The following is a 22,606-nucleotide window of genomic DNA, read 5'->3' on the forward strand; positions in this document are numbered from 1 at the left end:
CCTCACCAAACACTGGTGGTAGCACGGTGTCCCGTTAGACCTGTTAGTCAAAGGACGTTGATTGGATTTTGGATTTTGGAATTTATTTTTTAAATATTTACAAAACATGTTATTGGCCAGAGGTTCACAAAGCAGTTAACACACAATAAGACTGGAGCTTTGAGGCTCCTGGATATCTGAAACCACACAGTAGACGCCCGCTTCACCAAACGTTCTTGTGATTGTTTCCAAATTCATAATCATACCTGGAGCAAAGGATATTGTTGTTTTTAAATTAACTTATAAACAACTGAAATGATTTTAAAGCAAGTGAGGTCCTCAGAATTACATTGTTTTTACACCCTAGATAGCAAACACACCTGGACTTCATCTGGTCTACTTTTTGACACTTAATTCTAATTTATGTCACTGGCAAATGTTCAGTGGGACAGATGTATCTTAAAAGTCATGAGCTGAACTGTCATAACCTGTGGCTCACTAGACACAGCCAAGCTCACCCTATCATGTTATTCAAAGCCAAGTGTTGCTTACGCTAAACAGCAAATGTGGGCCGCATTTGAGCCACAACATTCATGGCTATGTACAACAGATCAGCCACAACATTATAACAGATGCCTGTAGTGAATAAAATGAATCATCTTGTATGCAGTCGTTTACTTGGAAGCTTTGGGTGCTACCCCAATTGCAAGGGCATTCCCCAGTTGCACTCCCCAGTGGCAGTGACCTCTTCCAGCAAGGTAATGCATCCAGTACTGCTCAGAATAGCTTGAATAGGGAAAATTGTTCCAAACTCCCCAGAGCACAATCTAAACCTCCAACCCTTGGGATGGGAATTAAAGCTGAAAGTCTGCGCTTCAATCACATCTTGCACAGAGGCAAAATTACAAAAAAAAAAAAAAAAAAAAAATCTCATTAAACTATTGTGGACCGGACTGTTAGTCTTTCATTTTCAAAAGCAAATTTTCCTGCTGCACCATTACAATCCAGCCAGAATTTCGCATTCCCGGCTGGATTTTTGTCCTACGCGGTATCCGTAACCTGCGACAGCTGCTGACGTTGCGGCCGAGGAGGAGTTCCTTTTAATCCAAACATCGACGAAACAACATTCACAGCAATTTATCAATAACAAATTCCTTATAACCCAATCGATTGATTAATAGTATGGCTGCTCAGAAGATAAACGAAGCTCATGAGCACATAGCTAAAGCGGAGAAATGGTGAGCAAGGACAAAAATGATCGCTTATTTCCTTGTCTGTAGTTTTACTACTCATGTTAGCTAGCTGTAAGGCCACTGTGTATTCTCTGTTGAAAGGTTATGCGGCATAACCTGACTGTATGGTTATTTCGCCACTGCTTTATAGTTGTATTAATCCGTTTATAATTTGCTCCTCGTGGTGTGTTTGCAGCTTAAAGACTAGTCTGACAAAGTGGAAGCCTGACTTTGACAGTGCTGCATCAGAGTACGCCAAAGCAGGTAAAACATGAATCCAAATTAATGCTTAAAACTGGAGTTTGTTTTTTTTTTAATAGAAAAAGATATTTTAGGGTGAGGTAACCACTGTGCATTGTTTCTAGCTGTGTGCTTCAAGAATGCCAAGCAGTATGAGCAAGCAAAGGATGCTTATCTTAAGGAAGCTGAGTACCACACAGAAAACAAAACGTATCCTTTCCTGAAAAAAAGAAAGTCATAAATCTGCATATATATTGTACGTTATTAGCTGTTCTTTATAGCATACATCTAATCAGACAACAGAAGCAGAAAATATGAAGGTTTAAGGGTATAACAATCCTAAATCCTGGGCCTTTTTTCACAGCTGAGTCCAGGGTACCTGTCTATTGCTGATTTAATAGTGTATTATTCTCATTAGGGGTGTAACAAATCTTATATATTGTAATTTTGTTGTCCCATACCATGTTACCCATGTTGATCTGTTATTGCCTACCTGGTTTAGTAAAGATTGTAATATTTAAATATCATCTGTTTATAATTAAGTGAAAAGGTTTGTGGCAAACTGATTTTTCCCCTGCTTTTTGGTATTTATCTTTTGTAAAGGAAGACTAAGATTTGTGCTTAAACCACAGCCCGCAATTCCAGGTGTGAAATAAAACCTGGTTTTGAAGGATTGTTACACCCCTGATGTGTTTTCATTTCATTTGTTATCCGAGCACTCTAGGCATTGACAGGCTTTCGTCTTGGTTTGCATCAAGAATTAAAGCAGGATTTAATCCAACAGAGCACCTTTGGGATGCAGTGGAACAGTAGAATCACACCTCAAAGGTGCTGCCCAGAATTTTGTAGCAACTGTGATGCTGTCTTTTCTAGAAGGACCCAAACTGCTGAGGAAGATTTCCTGCACCTTGTTGATTTTTGCTACGAAGAGTGACCTTCCTTTCTTCATCATATATTATTGTGTTTGGTTATTTCTTTTTGCACCGTTGCTTCTTCGCAATAAATCTTATACTGTTGGAAAGCCTGTTTATTTTCCCCTTAAATGGTGCCACATTTGTAAGGAAAATGCATTTGTGGGTTGAGCAGCAGAGTTGAGTATGTGGGTTGCTTTCATGAAAAAACTTGCCAAATCTTCTCTGCCAATGCCAAACAGCTTATTCTGCTATTGACTCTTGTTTGGTGTTTTTTATTGGATTGGATAATTGAAGCGTGAAGAAAAAGATATATAAACGGAGGTCTCAGTAGCATTGTTACAAGAAAGTAATAATCGACCAAACAAAAATTTCCTTACTTTTTTGTGCTAAATTTATGATTTTTTTCCAATCTCATTTTACATTCTGGATAATAAAAGCATTCTATTTTATATGTTTGTGTTTTGGAGGAATGGGGAAACTATCTGAACTATCACCTTAGACCATGGGACGTTTGTACTGGGGGATTAACATTTTATTGACTGACTGATTACTTTATTAATACAGAAAATAATCTGATGATTTATTGATAATCAATATAATCATTAGTTGCAGTAGTTCTGAATTCTCACAACAACTGTAGGACGTCACTATTGTTTGGCTGTTTCCTTAACTTGTCCTTCAGGCTTTTTCATGCTGCAAAGTAAGTACCTTGTTTAATAACAATATTGAAGCAGATGCAAACATGAAAACCCCTGAATTCTAACTCTCTTCTTCCTCAGGGCTATTGAACAGGCTGGTATGATGATGAAGGTGAGTGCAGCCACTCTAAAAACACACACTAAAGTCATAATGAAGCAGATGGAGGAAATGAGTCAGTAGCCCATTTGTAACTGCTGTGTTTGCACTGCGTCAGGAACAAAAGAAAATGCCAGAGGCTATCCAGTACATAGAGAAAGCCTGCATGATGTACATAGAGAATGGGACTCCGGACACTGCTGCCATGGCTCTGGACCGGGCTGGAAAGTAAAAAAAACACATAATTTACTCTGCTGAACAGTGTTGACTGATTAATCACAAATTTTTGTTGCCATTAGGACTTAAATGTATGCGATAAACACTGTGTAGAAGTCTGCCTGAGAAGCAATAAATGAGGAAAAAATTATTTTATGTACAAACATCGTCCATTCATCCCAGTTTTCTGTGGCTCACTGCTCACTTTTTGTGATGAGAATTCATGTTTACGTTGTTACTCTCGTGCTGCGTATTTAGGTGCTGTTTATTATACTTACAGTAACTTTTTATTCTTGGAAACTGATGTTAAATTGCAATGAAAATTCTGACTGGAAAGAGCACTCGAGAGCATTTCCTGCCTACTAAAACATGTTTTTCCTCAGACTGATAGAACCTATAAACCTGGAGAAAGCTGTGGACTTGTATCAGAAAGCAGCAGGTGTATTTGAGGTAATGATATTTACAAAGACTTAATAATTTAGTGCTTGTGTGTGTGTGTGTGTGTGATTTAAATTTTAGTCAGCTGTTTTATCCCTGTTTTGTGTTTGTAGAATGAGGACCGCCTACGTCAGGCAGTAGAGCTGTTGGGAAAAGCCTCCAGACTTCTGGTCAGGTTAAAAAGGTAAAGGAAATAATGGTGGATGGGATGTTAACACTCATCTTTGGTGTCTCACACACACACACACATATACACACAATAACAATATTTATACAGTATATCATAGAAGGCTCGACTTGTTCAGTGAATTTCTTTTGATTTCTCTTTTTGCCTGTTTGTTATCATTCACGTCTGGAATGTGTTTGTAAACCTGCTCCTCATCAGCCTTTTCTCTGGCCATTCTAACCAGGCTGGATGAAGCAGCAGCCGCCCTGCAGAAGGAGAAGAACATGTACAAAGAGATTGAGAACTTCCCTATGTGCTTCAAGGTAGGTCAGCCTGCTGTTTTTATGTCATTTACATCTTTTTTGCACCTTAAATAAAACCCAGTTTATCAGCGCTGTAACAGGTATCAGGTTTGGATTGTAAGCAATCGTGTGATGTTTCTCTGAAATTTAATGAACTACAGCAGTGTAGACACAAGACCTTAAAGGGGGACCTGTTGTGCTAAATTTAATTCTCCATATTTTTATTCTTGAAATTGACTTAGCTAGTTTTGAAAATCTGTATTTATCTTATATTAGGCCTTGATGCAGGCCCTCAGTTCATCCTCCATCCTGAACAAGCTGTTTGTCTGACATTTCATCGTTAAGCCAACTTTCTTCTTATTGGCTGGTCCTTGTAAAGAGATGGTTTGAAGAGCAGCTGGTGGGACAGCCAGTGCTGCACATCTGAGATAATCATATTAGGGGTTTCCCTTTTTTTTTGAAATATCATTCAAAGCCAAAAGTAGAGCAGTCCTGAAGCCTGAGCTTTTGGCCCTCAGGGAATACTTGCATTTCTACCTCTACTTGACACTGAGCAACTGACCAGAGATTGCATTTGTAGTGTAGTAAAGAACCCTGGACATGTTTGTTGTAATGAAAAACAAGCCACCTGATGCAAGAGCTTTTATGTGTGTTCTAATAAAATGAATTTCAGTGGAGTTGTGGTCTCTTTATGAAAATTGTTGTGCTTTTTTTTTTTTTTTTTTTTTTTTTTTAATTTCTAAGAAAACAACTGCTCAAGTACTGGTTCATCTTCACAGAGGCGACTACGTAGCAGCTGATAAATGTGTCAGAGAAAGTTACAGGTAACCAGATTATCATATGTTTCATTGCCATCTGTAATATGAAATTACAAGAGGCTAACATTTCCTCGAGCCAGCCTGCTAGGAAAATGTCCTACATCCTTGTCAAGAATTGATCCAGAATAAGAAGCAGGCAAAAGCATCTCAGCTCGGTTTTGACTTGTCACCCTTGGTGTTGCCTCACGTTCATGGTGTAACACTGCTGCCACTTAAACTGAGGATGGTTACACGATGTGCTGCTTGATCTCTTCCAGTCTGCCCGGGTACAGTGGAAGTGAAGATTGTGTTGCCATGGAGACGCTACTGCAGGGCTACGATGAGCAGGATGAGGACCAGGTCTATCGCGTGTGCAACTCACCTTTGCTGAAGTACATGGACAATGACGTGAGTACACAAGATTTCATTGTCATAGTTTTTTTTTGGGGGGGGGGGGGGGGGGGGGGGGGGGTGTTTCTAATCAAGCTGGGATCACGTCAGACTTCTGGTCCCGATGTGATACTGAAAGTAAAGTTTGATGCATCTATTATTGCTATGACAGTATAGGCAATTTTTTTAGTTATTGCAGGCTGAATTGATTTTTTTTCATCAATCTGATTTTTTTTTTCCTTCTTCTGCATTTCTTTTATTTTGTTAAGTGCAAAAATAATCTTGAAATAATCTGAACAATAAAATAATTTTATTTGTTGTATTTATTTCATTTTTTTCCCCCTTACTTTACCTTATCTTAATTAGTATTAAAAAAAAGAAAAAAAAAGAAAAAGAAACAAAAGCAGTTCAAGGCTTCATACCTCTCTCAAGGCTGAAAATTGAGCTCCTAGATCCAGATTAGTTTGAGATATTTTCTTGAGAACATCAAAATTATGTCTCCCAATTTTTCTTATTTCAATAATATGTCAAATTTTGCCCTATATGTTACTGTGCAGAATGCTTCCAAAAATTCCTTCCACCAGCTTCAGAGCCCAGTCAACGCCAAACTACTACTAATGGGATTTATACTTGTTATACTGTTACATCAATGACGTAGATACGCCATATTCACAAACCTTTCTGAAACCCTGTGCCATAGCCTCAGTTGCACCTCCCTAGTGGGGAGGCCAGTACAGCTGTGATTGGCACATTTGGTTCCATCATTTCCAGCTACTTCTTCTGCCATTATTCTAATCAACTGAGTCAACTTGAAGAGAGGACCCACACCTCCAGCTGGTGTTTCTGTGGTGAAATTGCAGAGGAGTGCAGCCGTACACACAAGTATAAATGCTCTCACCAGCATCAGCAACTTGCATAGGCTGTGTGAGACAGGCTCTACAAAGATTCAAAGCAGGAGTATAAATTACACTTAAGCAGGGTCACGCCTCACCTCTGGAAAAAAAAAAAATGAATAAGACAGACCAATCAGATAACCTCCTTGGTGGAGTTAATTATGTTATTGGTTCATAACACACGCACATAACATTCAGCTAACTATTTATCAGCGTTTAACTGTTTTAAATCCGTCATCCACAACTTCTAGCTTACTGTTGCAACCATTCATACAAGACTTTTGGCTACTGCCTCATACTCCAACAATTACTCACTGTTTCAAGAGACATGTCATGCTGTAAGGTAGAAATTTCATCTGTTTATATAGTATATTTAGCTATACTTTAATCTAGCTGTTTTAACGATTGTTACCTTTCTATTTGAATCATTTATGCAATCTTGTTGGTCTGTTTCTGCTGCTTGTCCATCCATGTATGCATTCATCTATTACTTTTAATTAACCTTTCAACTAAAATCTGGAGAAATACATCCTTTTCAATTTGGGCTGTAGTTATTATATACCGACAGCTTTATTAGGACTGTGTTGATTTGGTGTGGGCAGATTTGATTAACAGCTGTCATTGGATTTTGATTTAAATGATGCCAAATTCCAACAATGCCAAAAGAGAAAAATCTATTAATGTGATTTGCCATTCATGAAAAAAGCTGATTAAAGAAATAAATCTGACAACTAATAACATATTTTCTTCCCTTCACAGTATGCCAAACTGGCCATTTCCCTCAGGGTACCTGGAGGAGGAGGAAAGAAGAAGAAGGCTGCTGCTGCTCCACAGGGTGGTGCTAGTGGGGCACCAGCTGCAGAGGAGGAGGAGGATGACTATGAGGGCGGGCTGTGTTAGCCTTCAGCCTCCAGAGTGCTGATTCTACACATCTGCTGCCATCAGTACACCCTCCCCGTGCAAGTTAAAAGCCCTCTGAGCTCCAAAGCCCCCGACGAGCGGCTTTTTGATCTTTAATGTGCAAAAAAGTATCCGAAAAAATAAATTTTAAAACCCCAAACAGTTCAGTAAGTGTTGGCGTCAACCTGAGTTTCAACAGCCTTTTATTTTGTGTAATCTCTTGAGGTGGATCCTCAGCCTGTTGTATGCACATGTTCTATTGTTTCTTGTCTCTTGTGAAGCTGTAAATTTTGCTGTTATTGTTTGTGGGTAGAGTGTAAAATTACTATAGGTATATTCAAATCAGAAATATTCTATGTCTAAAGAGTTGATCGGTGTATAGGTGTTTATTTGTACAGAGTTAATTTATTCAGTATTCATGACTGCAGCCTGAAAAATGTTACCGGAGCAATATGCAATCAGATTGTTATAATGCATGTTTGCAATAACGAAATGATCAAATAAAACAAAAAAAACTCAGATAAATCTGTCGATATTAATGCTTAAGAATGAGTCACACTGTCATTTTCAGCATCAGCTCTTTTTTTTTTTCTTTTCAAAATAAGACATGATGCAGCTTGTATCCAGTCGTGGGCTCTTTTGTCTACCTCCTCTGTTACCTTTTGTTTCTAATTTCCACTCACAGATAGTATCTGAATAAAAAGGGACCATTCAATGAGGATTTCAGTGCTGTAAATGTGCAAAACGCACTATAACTACAATATCACCTAAATGCCAATAATATAAAAAGATTAATAGCACTACTAAAGGGATTGTTTACATTTTTTTTTTTAATTTGTGCTGTTGCTCACTTATTGTATAATCCTCAAAGGCATATCTTTAAACTGCACATGCATCAATAAACATTTCCGTTGTGTGGCATTTTATGGCCTCTGTACATTTTCTTAAATGACTTAGCAAACAGAGTTTCCACATCAGTAAGTCTAACAGTGGCTGCAGATGTCTGCACCACAATGGCTTACAGACATGTAATGACTGTGTAGCTTCCTAAGACATATTTATCTTTGATGAGGCTAATGCTTTCTCCCTGTTAAGTGATATTTAATGTATATACATTCATGCTACTTCTGTGATGCCTTATACTGAATGACTCAAGTGCATCTGTGCATTAGGTAGATCAGAGCTGGACTTGAGGGGAAAATAAATTATCAGGGAAAAAAAAAAAGTTGGTTCACATGAGTTATTAATCCAGAACAGCATAAGTCTTGTAGACTGGATTTGCAGAATACTTAATTAAATTGAGGATTATAAAAAAACATTAGGCAGCACGGTGGAGCAGTGGATAGCACTGCTGCCTCACAGTTAGAATACCATCTGGAAGGCCTGGGTTCGATTCCACCTTGGCCCAGGCCTCTCCCTCTCTCTGTGTGGAGTTTGCATGTTCTCCCCGTGCTTGCGTGGGTTTCCTCCGGGTACTCCGGTTTCCTCCCACATTCCAAAAGACATGCACTTACTGGGGTTAGGTTAATTGGCTAATCTAAATTGCCCATAGGTGTGACTGAGTGCATGAATGTGAGTGTGAAAGGTTGTCTGTCACTCTGTGTTGGCCCTGCAACAGGCTGGCGACCTGTTCAGGGTGTACCCTGCCTCTCGCCCTATGACAGCTGGGATAGGCTCCAGCCCCCCCGCGACCCTTAACAGGATGTGCGGAAGCGAATGGATGGATGGATAAAAAAACATTGCCTTTTATCAAGATATGACTTCCTTAATGAGTTTTGAACTGATACACACAGGTTCACAATATGATGATTAAATAAAGTTGAGGAGTCTTTTCTAGGGTTTAGTTCTTCCAAACTTCTAGGTCTTTTTTTTAATTTTAAATTTCGTTTACCATCTTTCCTGCAAATAATGGATTCCAAAAGCGTCAGCACATGATGAAATGGAGCAAAACCTCAAATTTAAAAAGAGACTCAAGGAATTTTTCCATGAATGTCACTATTTCTACACTCAGACCACAGTACGTTTTAAATAAAACAATCAATATGCGATTGAAATGCAACCTTTTGACTTCAATTCAAGGGGTTTAAAAAAAGTCTTAACTGTTTAGGAACTGTTCCCCGTGGTACCAATGTAAAAGATTTTTTTTTTTTTTGCATTCATCTTGATATACGATTTCAGCTGTGTTCCCAACAGTTTAAGACTTCCTTTGTTCTTGTTTCCATTCCACAATATGCCGACTGCTTTTAATGAGTGGCAGGTCTGGACTGAGAGAAGACTCCTTTAATATAGTGCCATAATGTTGTACTAAGTGCAGAATGTAGTTTGGCACTCTTGCTTAAATAAGGAAGGCCTTCCATATTAAGGACAGGATGGCAGCACTTACTCCATAACCTGCTTATGTCATTCAGCATTAATGGGGCCTTCACAGATGTTCAAATTACTCATGTCGTGTACACTAATGTACCTCAAATCATTGCTGCTGCTTTCTTCTGAACTGGCTGCTGATAACAAGCTGGATGTTTCATTTCCCCCTGATCCTACTGTATGTAAAGCACATAATTTTCAAGGAATTTTGATTGGTCAGTCCACATCAGTGCTACATTAACATCCCAGACAAATAAGTGGTGTTTCTGGATCTTGTTCAGAGTTGTAATTTTTGGATGCAGCAACAAATTGTGTTTACTGACAATGGAGTTTGGCAGTAAACTCTCATACAGTGATTCCCAGTACATAACTGTGAAAACTCAGTTGTATGTTAACAGCAGGTTGATAGCATATTTCTGCAAGGTACTGTGTATACATACGGTGCCCTCCATAATGTTGGGACAGAGACACAATTTTTGTCCTTTTGCCTCTGTACACTACCACAGCAGACTGTAAATCAATGAATATGATTGAAGTACAGACTTTCAGCTTTAATTCAAGGAGTTTTGCAAAAATTTTGCAGGAACGATTTAAGAATGAATCAAAGTCCCCCATTTTCACAGTTTCAAAATTAATGGGACAAAATAACATACATTTAATTAATTAATGTAATACTTGGATGAAAAAAAAACATTGCAACCAGTGTCTGCCTAAAGTCTAGATCTCATGGACATCACCAAATGTTTCCTCCCTTGAGGCCTTTACTGCAGCCACCTTCTGCTGTACAGAGGCAAAACTAAAGAAATCATCGTCCCAAACATCACAGAGGGCACTGTAAACTTACCTCTAACTACATTCCAACTTATATCCTATTATTTATTTATCTTCACACTATCTCTCACGCTACCATTTCAAAAACAAACTAGAAAAAATAAAAAGAGAGAAACTGATATGGGAAAATGAAGTCAAGAAAATACAAGTTAAAGGAGGGAAAAAAGGGAGGCCATTGTTAAGCCACATATGCTGCAGCTGTTTTCCATCACAGTCCTTTTAAAACCCACTGAGCTGACCCACGGATTTACAGACGTTCTCTCCACACGCAAACAGCAGCTGAATGCATAAACTCCACACCTTTCCAGATGTTTTATTTGCAGATTTTTGGACATTGCCTTAATATACAAGTACAATTTCACATTTCATTCCCCCACAACCTGTCCCTTTAATGTAACCCCTATGTCCAAGTATTGCAAATTAGTCATGGCAATAATAAAGGTTTTCACTCATGCTAAATGTCCTCTAATGCATAGTTTGGACCAAAGGGCTCCAAGTCTCAGCCCTTTGTGTGTTTCTTCTTTGATGACTGGATGCACAGCTGTGGGTGCCACAATGTTCTCGAGTGTGGCTGTTAAAAACAGCGAGGTCCACAAGTCAGAGTCTACCATTCAACGCACTTTACCCTGATAAAGAAAACCAGCCCTCTGCTGTTATCAACTCTAGCCAGCTTGTAGATGATTCAAAATCTTGATGAATGGCAAAAATCTCATTCTCTGTGGGGAACAAAAGTCCTTCTATAATACAGCTTTTAACTGTCACAGTGCAGTAAATCTCCCAACAATTTCCACATTTTATTTCATGCCATTTAAATAGTTCTCATCGTCTCTACAATATCATGTTTTTTTAAGATCCACCAAAGCCTACATGTTACTGTAACATACAACTCATACAATGATTATCTGTGAAAACAGCTCTTCCTGAGAAAGGTGTGTAGTTCGTAAAAGTTTCAGTTCTTCTCATACAAACAAAATAAGGCAAGTAAAGACTGTCTGTTTTGTTTTGCATTTTGTTTCCAGAGTGGCCTCTGATATTTTAAAAAAGTTATGGTGATGTTTGTAAGTGAAATTCCCCTTCGCTCCACATTCTTAAAAATCTTAAAGGAACGGCAGGTCAGCATTGCACAGTCCCAAAATCCAAACGTTCCAGTTGGAGAAAACGTGTGATTGTGCTTGTGTGGTCGTCGTTGTGCACTTATTTGTCAGTGGGAAGCCCTTAAAGAGTAATGTTACAGCCAGTTGGTGTTTCTCTCCACCTACCATGCAATTTTGACAATATTAGGGACAGATGTGAAGAGCAATGAGGGATTTTTTTTTTCTTTTAATTTTAGGAAAATTGCGCCTAAAGACCTCCAACTGAAGAACAGCTGCTTATTTTATCCACTAGAGGCCAAACTTTCGCAAGATAAATACAGCACCTGGAAATTTGTGCTCAAATTTAGTAATGTGACAGTCAAGGTTGTCAATTAGTAAAAAATATCCTAGTTTATAAGTTAAAAAAAAAAACAGTTTTTCCATTTGGAGCTAACACTGTAACACTGCCGTCCAAGCTCAGCTGAACAGGATAAAGTTGGCCTTCATTTTGCTTTGAAGGCTGAAATAGCTGCTCACACCAGCAGAGCGACCATCCAGTGTCTCTGAAAAGATCTGATTCAACTTCATTCATTAATGTCCCCCCTCACTGAGTTTTCTCCCGAGTCCACTTGATCATAGTCTCTGGCGAGCGGTAAAGGAAGATGAGTTTGGAGTACATGTCCTCCTCCAGGTCCAACTCCCCCGTCTCTCGCACCAGGAAGATGTCGGTGCACAGCTTGAGGATGCGGTCCACATTGGGCAGCTCCTCAAACATGATGGTATGGGAAATGCCACTGAAGAACTCACGCACAAACTTGCCGATGACCAAAACCACAGAGGCGTACAGGCCCATGATACTGGGCAGGAAGGAGAAGAAGGAAACATTCAGTTTTTAGATTCTTTTGAATTCTTATTTCTCTGGCTACTAGGTGTAAACATGATGTGGCGAAAAGGTAAAAGATATGACATTTGACAAAAGCTGTAGACGGTGTACATTTAATTGTTCTCATAGCTCCCAGAACATGAACATAATACATTTCACTGTGCATTGTACTGTGTATAACTGTGCATGTGACAAATAAACACTATCTTATCTTATCTTATCTTATGAACTTATTTTGCTGTGAAAAAAGTGCTCGAATTTTGACTTTGTTTTAGGTGATCCTAATTTTCCTAATCAGCTTTATCGGCATCTATCTGACACTCCATTTTCAGTCATTTGCCTTTATGTTTTGTTTCTTTTGTGATACACCCGTCAGTCACAGCATTAAAACTACAGACAGCTAAAGTGAATAATATTGATCATGTCACAAAAATGCTGCATTCTGTTAGGGAAACCCTTGTTTCTGACACATAAAACCCACCAAAACATTGCTGCAAACCAAGCACACCCCACAATGTTAAAGGTACTATCCAGCAACCTATCCCATCATGACAATGTGACCCACCACTCAGCTCAGTAATGGCTAGAGAAGCACCTGAGCTATTGCTTAAGCCTATAAACTCACCAGATTGCAATACGATTGAGTATCCACAGGAATTACGTGAAGAAGCCATGAAGGCCCAAACCCCCAGCCCACGGGACCTGAAAGATCCACTACCAGAGCCTGCATTACCATAGTGGTCAGAGCTCTTTCAGCGCTATAAGGGTGGCCAACACTATATTAGACAGGTAATTTTTATGTTGTGACTGATCATTTAAGGAGTGTGTAACCTAGAATCTCTTTTGATCAGAAAGAATAGAAATCAACAGCAGGGTTCCAGATGACTGCCTCTTCCTGAGCCTGGTTCTGCTGGAGGGTTCTACCTGTTAAAAGGGAGTTTTTCCTTCCCGCTGTCGCCAAGTGCTTGCTCATAGGGGGTCGTTTTGACTGTTGGGTTTTCTCTGTATTATTGTAGGGTTTTTACTTTACAATATAAAGTGCCTTGAAGCAGCTGTTTGTTGTAATTTGGTGCTATATAAATTAAAGTGAACTGAATTGAACAGTTCACTGCTTTTTGTGTTCCTGCAACAACATTAGGTGGGTTATACATGTCAAAGTAACATCCACATGAATCTCAGGACCCAGTGCTGCATACAGTAGCAGCACACAGCACTCTAATCAAATGGGCCATGTTCTTCACTTAACCTGCAAGTGGTTTTAATATTGTGGTTGATAAGTGTATACCTAGTATGACAAAAAATAATAATAACATTTCATAATATACTTTTCTTCATATAAATATAGAGATATTTAACTGAAAAACACAGCACAATATCACAAACCACATACCCATATCCAGCTAGAAAGCCCAGACTGGGCGGGCTGACTTGGTCGCTGAATACATACAATTCCAGGCCTTCAAACTTCGTATCGGCTGGTTCGCCAACCTGTGTTTGAGTGACGATCCACCATTCTTGATCCAAGGAATTCTCAGATCGACTCAATTTTAGCTTTATGTCAAAAAATTCTCGGTGACCATCTTTTTCTACGATAAAGAAATAAAGAAATTATTTCAGAAAATGTAAATAAAGTCAGATTTGTCAATTTACTAAATCAAATAAGTACGAAAAAGTCACATCACTCTAATAACATGTACACAATAACTTTTGGTCACCTTTATAAAGTTGTTCGGCAGGTTTGGACTCTGCATCGCTGGGGGCTCGAATATAGCGAGGGAAGATATTTGTTATTGTCCTGCAGGAAAATAAAAGCTGTTACTGCAGTCTAATTTCTCAACAATTTATATTATGTTATGGTGTTGTATGTTATGGTGGTGTGCCATACTAATTGTAAAATTGTTTCTTTATTAGCGGAGTTGAAAATTCACTTCAGATCAAGGGCATAGGAATGAGTTTACTATTGGGGGGGCACATATTGGAAACTGACAGATCCGTAAATACTCTGAGGTGGGGCAAATGCGCCTGTCTCCAACATTGTCCCCCCCGGTTCCTACGCCTATGCTTCAGATGAACAAAGCAAACATATCAAACATCATATTCAATTTTCAATTATTTAATTACAATTTTCTATTTTTCTATTTTTTTCTTCCAAATTTATTTGCTTACTGTATAACCAAATCACACCAAACTGTCTATGGATCAGCATGCACACACGCGCACGCACACACATAGGTGTTGCATATCGTAATTCTTATATGACTAATAATCTCCAAACACACTAATCCTGTCTCAAAGTTTGTGTACACCCATAAAATTTAAATTACTCCCTTAAATAATAAGAGAAAAAAAAAATTATTTAACATGGGAGGAATGTATATCTTACCTGTGGGGCAATTTAGCTCATGGTTATCAGAGCACACTGACAAAAAGTAAAGAGAGAATGAGCAGCTAATATACTCACACTTCTGTAATGTTTCCTGTCCCTTTTATCAGGTGTATAAGTTTGCGTTTTATGTCTTTGTCTTCTTTGTTTTTAAGAAATCTTACTACTTTTCCAGATGCTGTTTCAGCCTTGGCACCCAGGCTGACGCTTCTGAAAGGAAAAACCATTCAAATTCCTTAAACATAATTTGAGTATCTCTGTATCTTTACATTTTGCTTCAAAATGTTGTTTGGCTTCAAAGCTAGACAATGGTAGACTACAGAAACAACAAAAGTATGATGGCAGAATTATTTTCATTGTTAAGAGAAACATTTAACCAAGTCAAGAACAAATAAGTCTACAATAAAGAGATGCCTTCATGAATGTAAATACAGGTGCAAACCATTGGTTAAACTCAAGAACAAGAAGGTCAGATTAAACTTTGGCAGAAAACATCTAAAAGAGCCAGCACAGGTTTAGAAAAAACAATCCTTGGAGAGATAAAACTAAGACTAACTTGTACCAGAATGATGGGGGAAAAGGGAGAGAAACAGCTTGTGAGCCAAAAAATGTCAAGCATGGTCGAGGCAGTGCTATGGCATGGGCATGTGTGGCTGCCAGTGGAACCAAGCCACTATACTGATGGTTGCTGATAGAAGAAGCATGATGAATTCTAAGGTATACAGGGCTATGCTTTCAGCTCAGATTCAGCCAAATACTGAAAAACTGATGAGACAGGAAATCAAGGGACCAGTTTACCCTGTCAGGGAGTAAAGGGAGTTTCCCTACGCTCAGGGAGGGAGAAGGGTAGTTTCTAAAGGATTGCATGTTGAGAGTTGCTGATGTGCACACACTGCTTGTAGTAAGGTGCGGGTGCTCTTTAATTATCAATTTACCCTTTATTAATAATGATTTCTGATGATGGTAAAAAAGGTTTTACCACTTTGGAAAACATTTGTCACTGCGTACCTTTGCACAGACCAGGACAAAGTGATGGAGAAATCATCTGTAGAGTTCAACATTTCTATCAAGTTAGATCTGCTGGGAGGACTGATGGTCCACAGAGAGTTGGAGCTGCCTTTCAGCTCAGCAATGGTCAGGTCCTTTGAAATGTAGCTCTCCAGCCACTGCATGGCGTCCTAATCAAAATCAAACAATTGAAACCAATATAATTCTGACACACTAAGCCAATTTACATTCATTAGTCAATTAAGCAAGTCTAAATTAAAGTGAGGATGTATACACTTGCAGAGTGGCTGCATGGGACAGTTGTGATATATTTGTGACTCCCTCAAGAAAAATTGAAAAAATTTTGGTGATACCCCTGACTTTCACTCTAGCGCCACCGTAATACAGTATAAACCAATCAGGCACAACATTATGACCGCATGCCTAATATTGTGTTGGTCTGTCCCCCTTTTGCTGCCAAAACAGCCCTGATTTGTCAAGGCATGGACTCCACTGGGACCCTGATGGTGTGCTGTGGTATCTAGTGCCACAATGTTAGCAACAGAGCCTGTAAGTTGCAAGGTAGCGTTTTGGAGCATTTTTAATGCAATCATCTGAACAAGAAGTCCAGTTTTACTGAGTGAAATTCTATATTTTATTTGAATCTTACTTATAGTAGCACATCTATGTCTTCATCTTGCTAGCCTTGGCCTTCTCATCTAAAGCTGAGACGTGAAGCCAACGTGCCAAATCAAATGCCAAAAACTGCAGTTTTACTAGTGCCTCTTGAGTCTGGCTCCAATTGTAGGTCCAGGGCCTCTAATGTTAAATTGGCCAACTCTAAATTGAAAACATATTTACAGTCTAGTACTAAAAAAGGGTTCGGCCTCTATGACTAGTTTTCACCTTGCACCTATTGAGGAGGGTGAATTTTATCCACTGGATAGTGGACTTAGGGACATGGTTGATTACAAGCTGACTGGCGTCAGCTGCTCCAGTACTCTAAGCCATTGATCTGGACCTCTCCATTGTTTCTGTGTTCTTGCAGCCTTTTGGCCAAAAGGCCAATACACAATAAAGCAAACCAATACAAGTGCTCTATGGAGTTGCTGTGTTGAACAGACCATCCAACAAGCTTGTGTTTCAGTTTTGGTGGATGTTTTATTAGTCTGTTACTTAGCACTAATTTACACATATGTGTGTCTGTGTGTTGCACCTATATAGTCTATAGATGCAGCTTGCTAGCATTAGCTAACAGCTTAGGACAACTTCTGACTGCCAAAAACTAACACTGATGCTTCAGACTCCAGAGTCCAAAACCAGCGAGCGACATTATGGCAGTTATGTCCATCCTTTAAACTGTCTATGGTACTATGGTAGAGAAAGAGCTACTTGCATTATATAAGAATTACTGTACATCAGAGAAAAAAAACACATTTGTCAAATTTGCTAATTATTGTCTTATATTTGTATTTAATTATTTATACTTACATTGTTCTTGAAAAATTTGTCTTTAAAGTCTTTAAATTTATCTTCTGACACATCCCGCAGTTGCTTCTGCTGAGCGCTCATGGTGAAGATAGGCTGTGGAAAGGGAATTTCTTTTTTAAATAAGTCTAGTTAAAGTTGAATACACATCTAATGACTTTAAATTAAGCATTTCTTTATCGAATCCTGGATTTGTTCATGCAGAATAAGGGACAGAAACTGTTCTGAAACTATGCCCGATTCACACACATACAAACACACTACATTAAATCCTGCATCCTAAATACACTAAAATATATCCCATAGACCACAGGTAACCCACAGGTCGACATTTGAATGAGGATCTGTGGAAAGAGAAACTGTGTCCACACCTGAAAGCCTGCCAGTGTGATTTCAAATGAGACATCCAGTGGAGTATTGACGACTCCAGCAACAGATTTCACGAGGGACATGAAGAGCAGAGGAAACCATACTATACAGATCAGCAGCACCACAATCATTCCTCCCATTCCATACTTCACCACTTTCTTCTTCTTCTGGCCTCGCGGCTGGGGATACCTCTGTAGAAGGATGACATAAAGGGAAGTGAGATTAGTGACTTGTAGTAGATGGCGAATTTCTCTGAGGTGAAGACCTCCTGTTCCTTTGCTTTATATACAAAGTAATGAAGTCAACACGTTTTTATATTTTCTAAGGAAATTATTTTGACAAAGTTATAAAAGTAGAAATGGGCAAAAAGTGTCATGAGGGGTGCACTTCTGACTGGTTAACAGCTGCAAGACAGTATTATTTAATGCACTGAATAAAGATATTTTTAGTTTACTTACTGAGACATTCAAAAGGTATTCACAGCTATCACCTGACCATGCATCAAGTGTATGAAAAAAAAAAGATTTACATTCATAAATCACAAAAGTACACTTCAGCTTGAATTCCAACAAGACAGACACTGGCCCTGAAATCGATTTTTTTTTTTTTCACACTACACTGGTGCCACGATGATAAACACCTTCTCCGACTCTCTCCAGCATTTCAGAATAAAGATGTGAGCGTAGATGTCCTCCACACAGATCCAGCTGGATAGAGACAGCGAGGTGTCGGTCCAAACCCAGTCCATCACGGCTCGGAGCTCCGTCAGGAAAGGAACCAGGCGGAAACTGAAAACCACATACCCTTTTTATTAATCTGGCATAAAGCAAGAATAAAATACAAACAGATTCCAAAGCTTAAGCTAGAAAATCCTGCTCATGATATTATGGTTTCTATATTAATAAGGTATGGCTTTAGTCTCCAGTATACACACGTCAGACTTCTTTTACTTCTTGGGCCACATACGGCGAAATTTGTTCCAAGTGAGCACAAATTTGGCTGTATGAGTATGTAACTGAATGTAACTCTCGTATCCACAGACCAGTGAAACCAGAGCACATTAAGCTTGATAAAACAGCTAAAGAAGGAAACTGAATTTAGAACCACAGATTTACAAAACAGCCTGAGATGTCTTAAGAAAAATTAGCACAATATCAACAAGATATTATCTTACATGTACATTAAAGTTTCCAAATCATGATGGATCCAACATAACCATTTGTAAGGAAAATGCATTTGTGGGTTGAGCCCATAAAAAAACAGCTTATTCCGTGTCTCTGGAGCCTATGACATAGGGCGAGAGGCAGGGTACACCCTGTAACCTAACCCCAGTAACTGCATGTCTTTAGACTGTGGGAGGAAACCAGAGTACCCGGATGAAACCCACGCAGGCACGAGGAGAACATGCAAACTCCAAGGGGGAATCAAACCCAGACTTTCTAGATGTCATTCTAGCTGTGAGGCAGTAGTGCTAACCACCATGCCCTGTCGATCCAATCCAATGAACAACACCAAACAAGAGTCAATAGAAGAATAAGGTGTTTGGCATTGGCAGAGAAGATCTCACAAGTTTTCCATGGATGAACCCACATACTCAACTCTACTGTTCAACCCACAAATGCATTTTCCTTACAAATGTGGCACCATTTAAAGGGAAATGAACAGGCTTTGCAAGGGTATAAGATTTAATGCCAATAAGCATCGCTACAACAAAGAAATAACTGCCCAGACACTTCCCTTATAATTTAATTACTTGTTCTAGGTTAAGTTAAAGTAGCAGTACACCATTTTAGCTATTGTTACACATATATTTAAAAAGATGAATTAAATTGCTATTAAATTAGTAAAACAACATTTTGTGGGTTTATTTTATTTATTACCAATTACAGATGTAAAACTATTAGGAGGCAAAATATTGTGTTTACTCATTTCACACCCCTTCCTGCATAGCTTGGCCTTCATATTTTAAGTTTACACATAGTCTGAAGGAGGCCACTGGGACATTTTCCAGTGTCCTGAGGGTCATTTGGAGCTGGTGGTAAACAGTTAACTTAATCAGGAAACAGGATCATGCCAAATCCACACATCAGGCACATCTCTCCCAGCCACAGACTGTGGGCTCTCTCTTTCGCTCTGCAGCTTCCATGGCACACAAAAGGAAATAATGCTGCAGAGATTAAACATAACAGAACTAGAGCTACAGCCAATGCTTATTGTTTCGATAAAATTTAAAACGTAATGTCTGATAACAGTAAAAGTTTCCAGAGTCATGTTTACAAAAGAAGATGAATAAAATAATACTACTGTCGATGTGTTTTTTTTTTTCTTCTTTAGCAAATATTTTGTTTACAATTTTTGATACGTAATCTTCTCCTTGCAATTCTGCTGCACCATCTAGCAAGCTTTGGATGTGTTTGTCCAGCTGGAAGAAATGAAACTCTCTCTGCATAACTCACCCCTGAAACAGGAAGAGGTTGACATAATTGTAGCTCTTTGTGAGGAAGTTTCCCAGAACACGGGTGGGATAACCACATCGAATCTGATAGGCTGACAGCCCGAAGTAGATACACTTGACAAAATACCACATCTGAGCGACTGTGTTCTCACTGAAACGTCTATGCAAGGAAGAAAAGAAAGACGGCCATTAAACTGGATAAAGAATGCAGTTGTTTTTTTGTTTTTGTTTTTTGAACAGCAACAATATATATATATAAAAAAAAAAACCATAAATGCAAAAATATATTTGAAAGTTTCTCAAATTAAATTCACAACACGGTAAACTAAGAGGAATCTGTCAGTTAATCAATAACCATAAATCCTCTAATAAAGTTATATGCTTTTGGGCATGTTCTTTGTTCTATCAACAGCAAGAAAAAGAAATAAGAGAAATGAATATAGGATTATCACACAGCCAAAATCCCACCAGTTCATAAATTTAATCTTGGATGTGGTCAGACGTATTTTATAATTTGAATTAATCAGGATTATTAATCTTCGCTCTCATGTGAGCTAGGATTAAGTTCTTACTTTTCAGTGACGTTTGGCAAGATGAAGAACATCCAGAAGTGGATGCCAAAGACTAGGATGACCTGGAAGATAACCTTGCCCATAACAGACTTTCGGAGGTAGAGGGCCCGGTCCACCACCATGGTGCCAAACTGGATCAACACCATGACGAGAAAGGCTCCCGGCACCTGATCCTCTGACAGAGATGAAGTGATGTCTGCTGCTGAGTGTTTCTACATGAAAAGGTACACATGAAGGTTAATTCTGTCATATGAAAAAATTTGCACTGTTACTGTCACTTAAGGTGAATATTGCGATCTTCTTTTACAGCTAAATTCAAAACTTACACCAAATGCCCAGAATCCAAACACGATGATGATGAAGTCAACCGTGTCAGCGAGGAACATCAACACATAGACGTCCGTGACTGCGCTGTACTCTGGATGAATCAAGTTATAGAAAAACTGCTTCATGGGAAGGTAGATATCCAAAACCCTACAGAGAGCAGAACCAGTGTTATTAATGTGCGATCAAACAGATGGTTGATGCTGTTTGTAGTCACAGTTCATTTGTGCCTTTTCTTAAGCTTTGCCATTTTATAAGGTATCTTTTATAGGGCACACTCAGTTCAAAATGAAATGGGATTATTTTGAACTGTGAATCATGCAAAACTACTCTAGTAGGGCCCCAAAATAAAAAAAATATTTAGTTGGAAATTAGCATAATAAGTCCCCTCTATGTCTCAAAACCTTTTTTTATGAATGACACTTGGAGTTTTTTTTTTGTTATGTAAATTCAGACAAAATCACATCAAAGTCCATATAACAGCACCTATTTCAGATAAACAGCTGAACCTATTTTGAGCAAAATGCTGGGTTTCAATTATTGTTCTACACATTATATTTCTGGGAAATCAAATTTAGAACAATAACATGTTTGGAGTGTCTGTTGCAGCACTTACAAAAATGACACTGAATGGTCTGACGGGAATGCTGTAATTAAAGATCTAAATTTAGACCTCTGAAAGGTTTAAGCTGCTGTATCACCAAGACGGTTTTCCACAGTGCATCTTACATCACTCATCAAGAATACTTGCTGAGCGCACTTCTCAGTATTGCTCTCATAACTTTACAAACACACTTTATAGCCAGTAAGCAGCTGTGGGTGGGATTAAAGAGACAAGAAAAAAATACAGCTGCTTCAACTTTTATGAACCAGCTATGCTTTATGGTACCGCTTTATGATGAAAGCTTTTGCTTTGAAGAGCTGCTCCCTCAGTTTCTCTATGATCATCTGTTTGCGGGTCTTCTGATGGACGCTGGCCTCGCTGCCGTCCTTGCGGCTGCTGTTGCGGGAAGTTGTACTTCCTGTAGAAACAATTTACATTTTCAGTTTTAAATGACCTGTGGCGAAGCTCCGAGTAGCTGATAAACACAACGCCAATCGTTGTTGCTTTTATTATAAAGCAACAATTTATTATAAAGACTAATGGCTATATGGTTATGCAAAATATCATATCATATCAAAATATCAGCACTGGAGCAGTGGATTTTTTTTATCGTCACCATCCAACAACTATTTAGTAGCAGGAAATAGCCAAAAGGAAACAACAACAAAAAAAAAAGCCTTCACCTCTTTTAGACCTTGCAGAAGAGCGGAGAGATGGATGGGAAATGTGTGAGCCTCCGCTGGAGCTCCTGCGCCGCTGGTAGGTCTGCTGCTGCGAGTGAGGCACCTGGACATGTCCTGAATCTATGGAGGTCCCAAAGTTTATGGACCTCAGGGTCTGATTGGAGCCTCTCCTTTCGCTGCTTAGTGATGAGGCAGCTTCCGAGTCTTTCTCACTCTCCTCCTCGTCTTTTCTGTCGTCTTCAGACTCAGACTGACTTCTGACATCTTCAAACTGAGAAGGCGCCTCTTTCTTCTCCTTGGGGTCATCCTCATCCCACAGACCATGGCA

At 38.9% G+C, this 22,606-nt stretch overlaps 2 protein-coding genes across 2 annotated transcripts in view; one reads left to right on the plus strand and one right to left on the minus strand.

Moving 5' to 3' along the window:
- Window positions 1-1,053: 1,053 nt before the first annotated feature.
- Window positions 1,054-8,183, plus strand: napgb (N-ethylmaleimide-sensitive factor attachment protein, gamma b). The gene is made up of 12 exons (XM_030752470.1): window positions 1,054-1,217; window positions 1,408-1,475; window positions 1,577-1,661; window positions 3,048-3,065; window positions 3,145-3,175; window positions 3,279-3,388; window positions 3,760-3,826; window positions 3,928-3,998; window positions 4,225-4,303; window positions 5,027-5,106; window positions 5,358-5,487; window positions 7,122-8,183. Exons 1-12 carry the CDS (start codon window positions 1,162-1,164, stop codon window positions 7,260-7,262), a joined length of 936 nt encoding a protein of 311 aa, XP_030608330.1. The 5' UTR covers window positions 1,054-1,161; the 3' UTR covers window positions 7,263-8,183.
- A 2,583-nt stretch (window positions 8,184-10,766) lies between these two features.
- The window catches only part of piezo2b (piezo-type mechanosensitive ion channel component 2b), a 100,775-nt gene continuing 88,935 nt past the window's right edge, over window positions 10,767-22,606 (minus strand). The window contains exons 43-55 of the mRNA XM_030752225.1: window positions 22,279-22,606; window positions 21,881-22,013; window positions 20,994-21,141; window positions 20,668-20,879; window positions 20,097-20,255; window positions 18,281-18,428; window positions 17,643-17,831; window positions 17,275-17,367; window positions 15,805-15,974; window positions 14,875-15,006; window positions 14,129-14,208; window positions 13,804-13,999; window positions 10,767-12,387 (exon numbers count right to left, since the gene is read on the minus strand). Coding sequence (XP_030608085.1) covers window positions 12,135-12,387; window positions 13,804-13,999; window positions 14,129-14,208; window positions 14,875-15,006; window positions 15,805-15,974; window positions 17,275-17,367; window positions 17,643-17,831; window positions 18,281-18,428; window positions 20,097-20,255; window positions 20,668-20,879; window positions 20,994-21,141; window positions 21,881-22,013; window positions 22,279-22,606 — 2,241 coding nt within the window. The 3' untranslated portion in view covers window positions 10,767-12,134. The remainder of the gene's footprint in view (window positions 12,388-13,803; window positions 14,000-14,128; window positions 14,209-14,874; window positions 15,007-15,804; window positions 15,975-17,274; window positions 17,368-17,642; window positions 17,832-18,280; window positions 18,429-20,096; window positions 20,256-20,667; window positions 20,880-20,993; window positions 21,142-21,880; window positions 22,014-22,278) is intronic.

Source organism: Archocentrus centrarchus, chromosome 17 (genome assembly GCF_007364275.1).
Source record: "Archocentrus centrarchus isolate MPI-CPG fArcCen1 chromosome 17, fArcCen1, whole genome shotgun sequence".
Taxonomy (NCBI): Eukaryota; Metazoa; Chordata; class Actinopteri; order Cichliformes; family Cichlidae; genus Archocentrus; species Archocentrus centrarchus.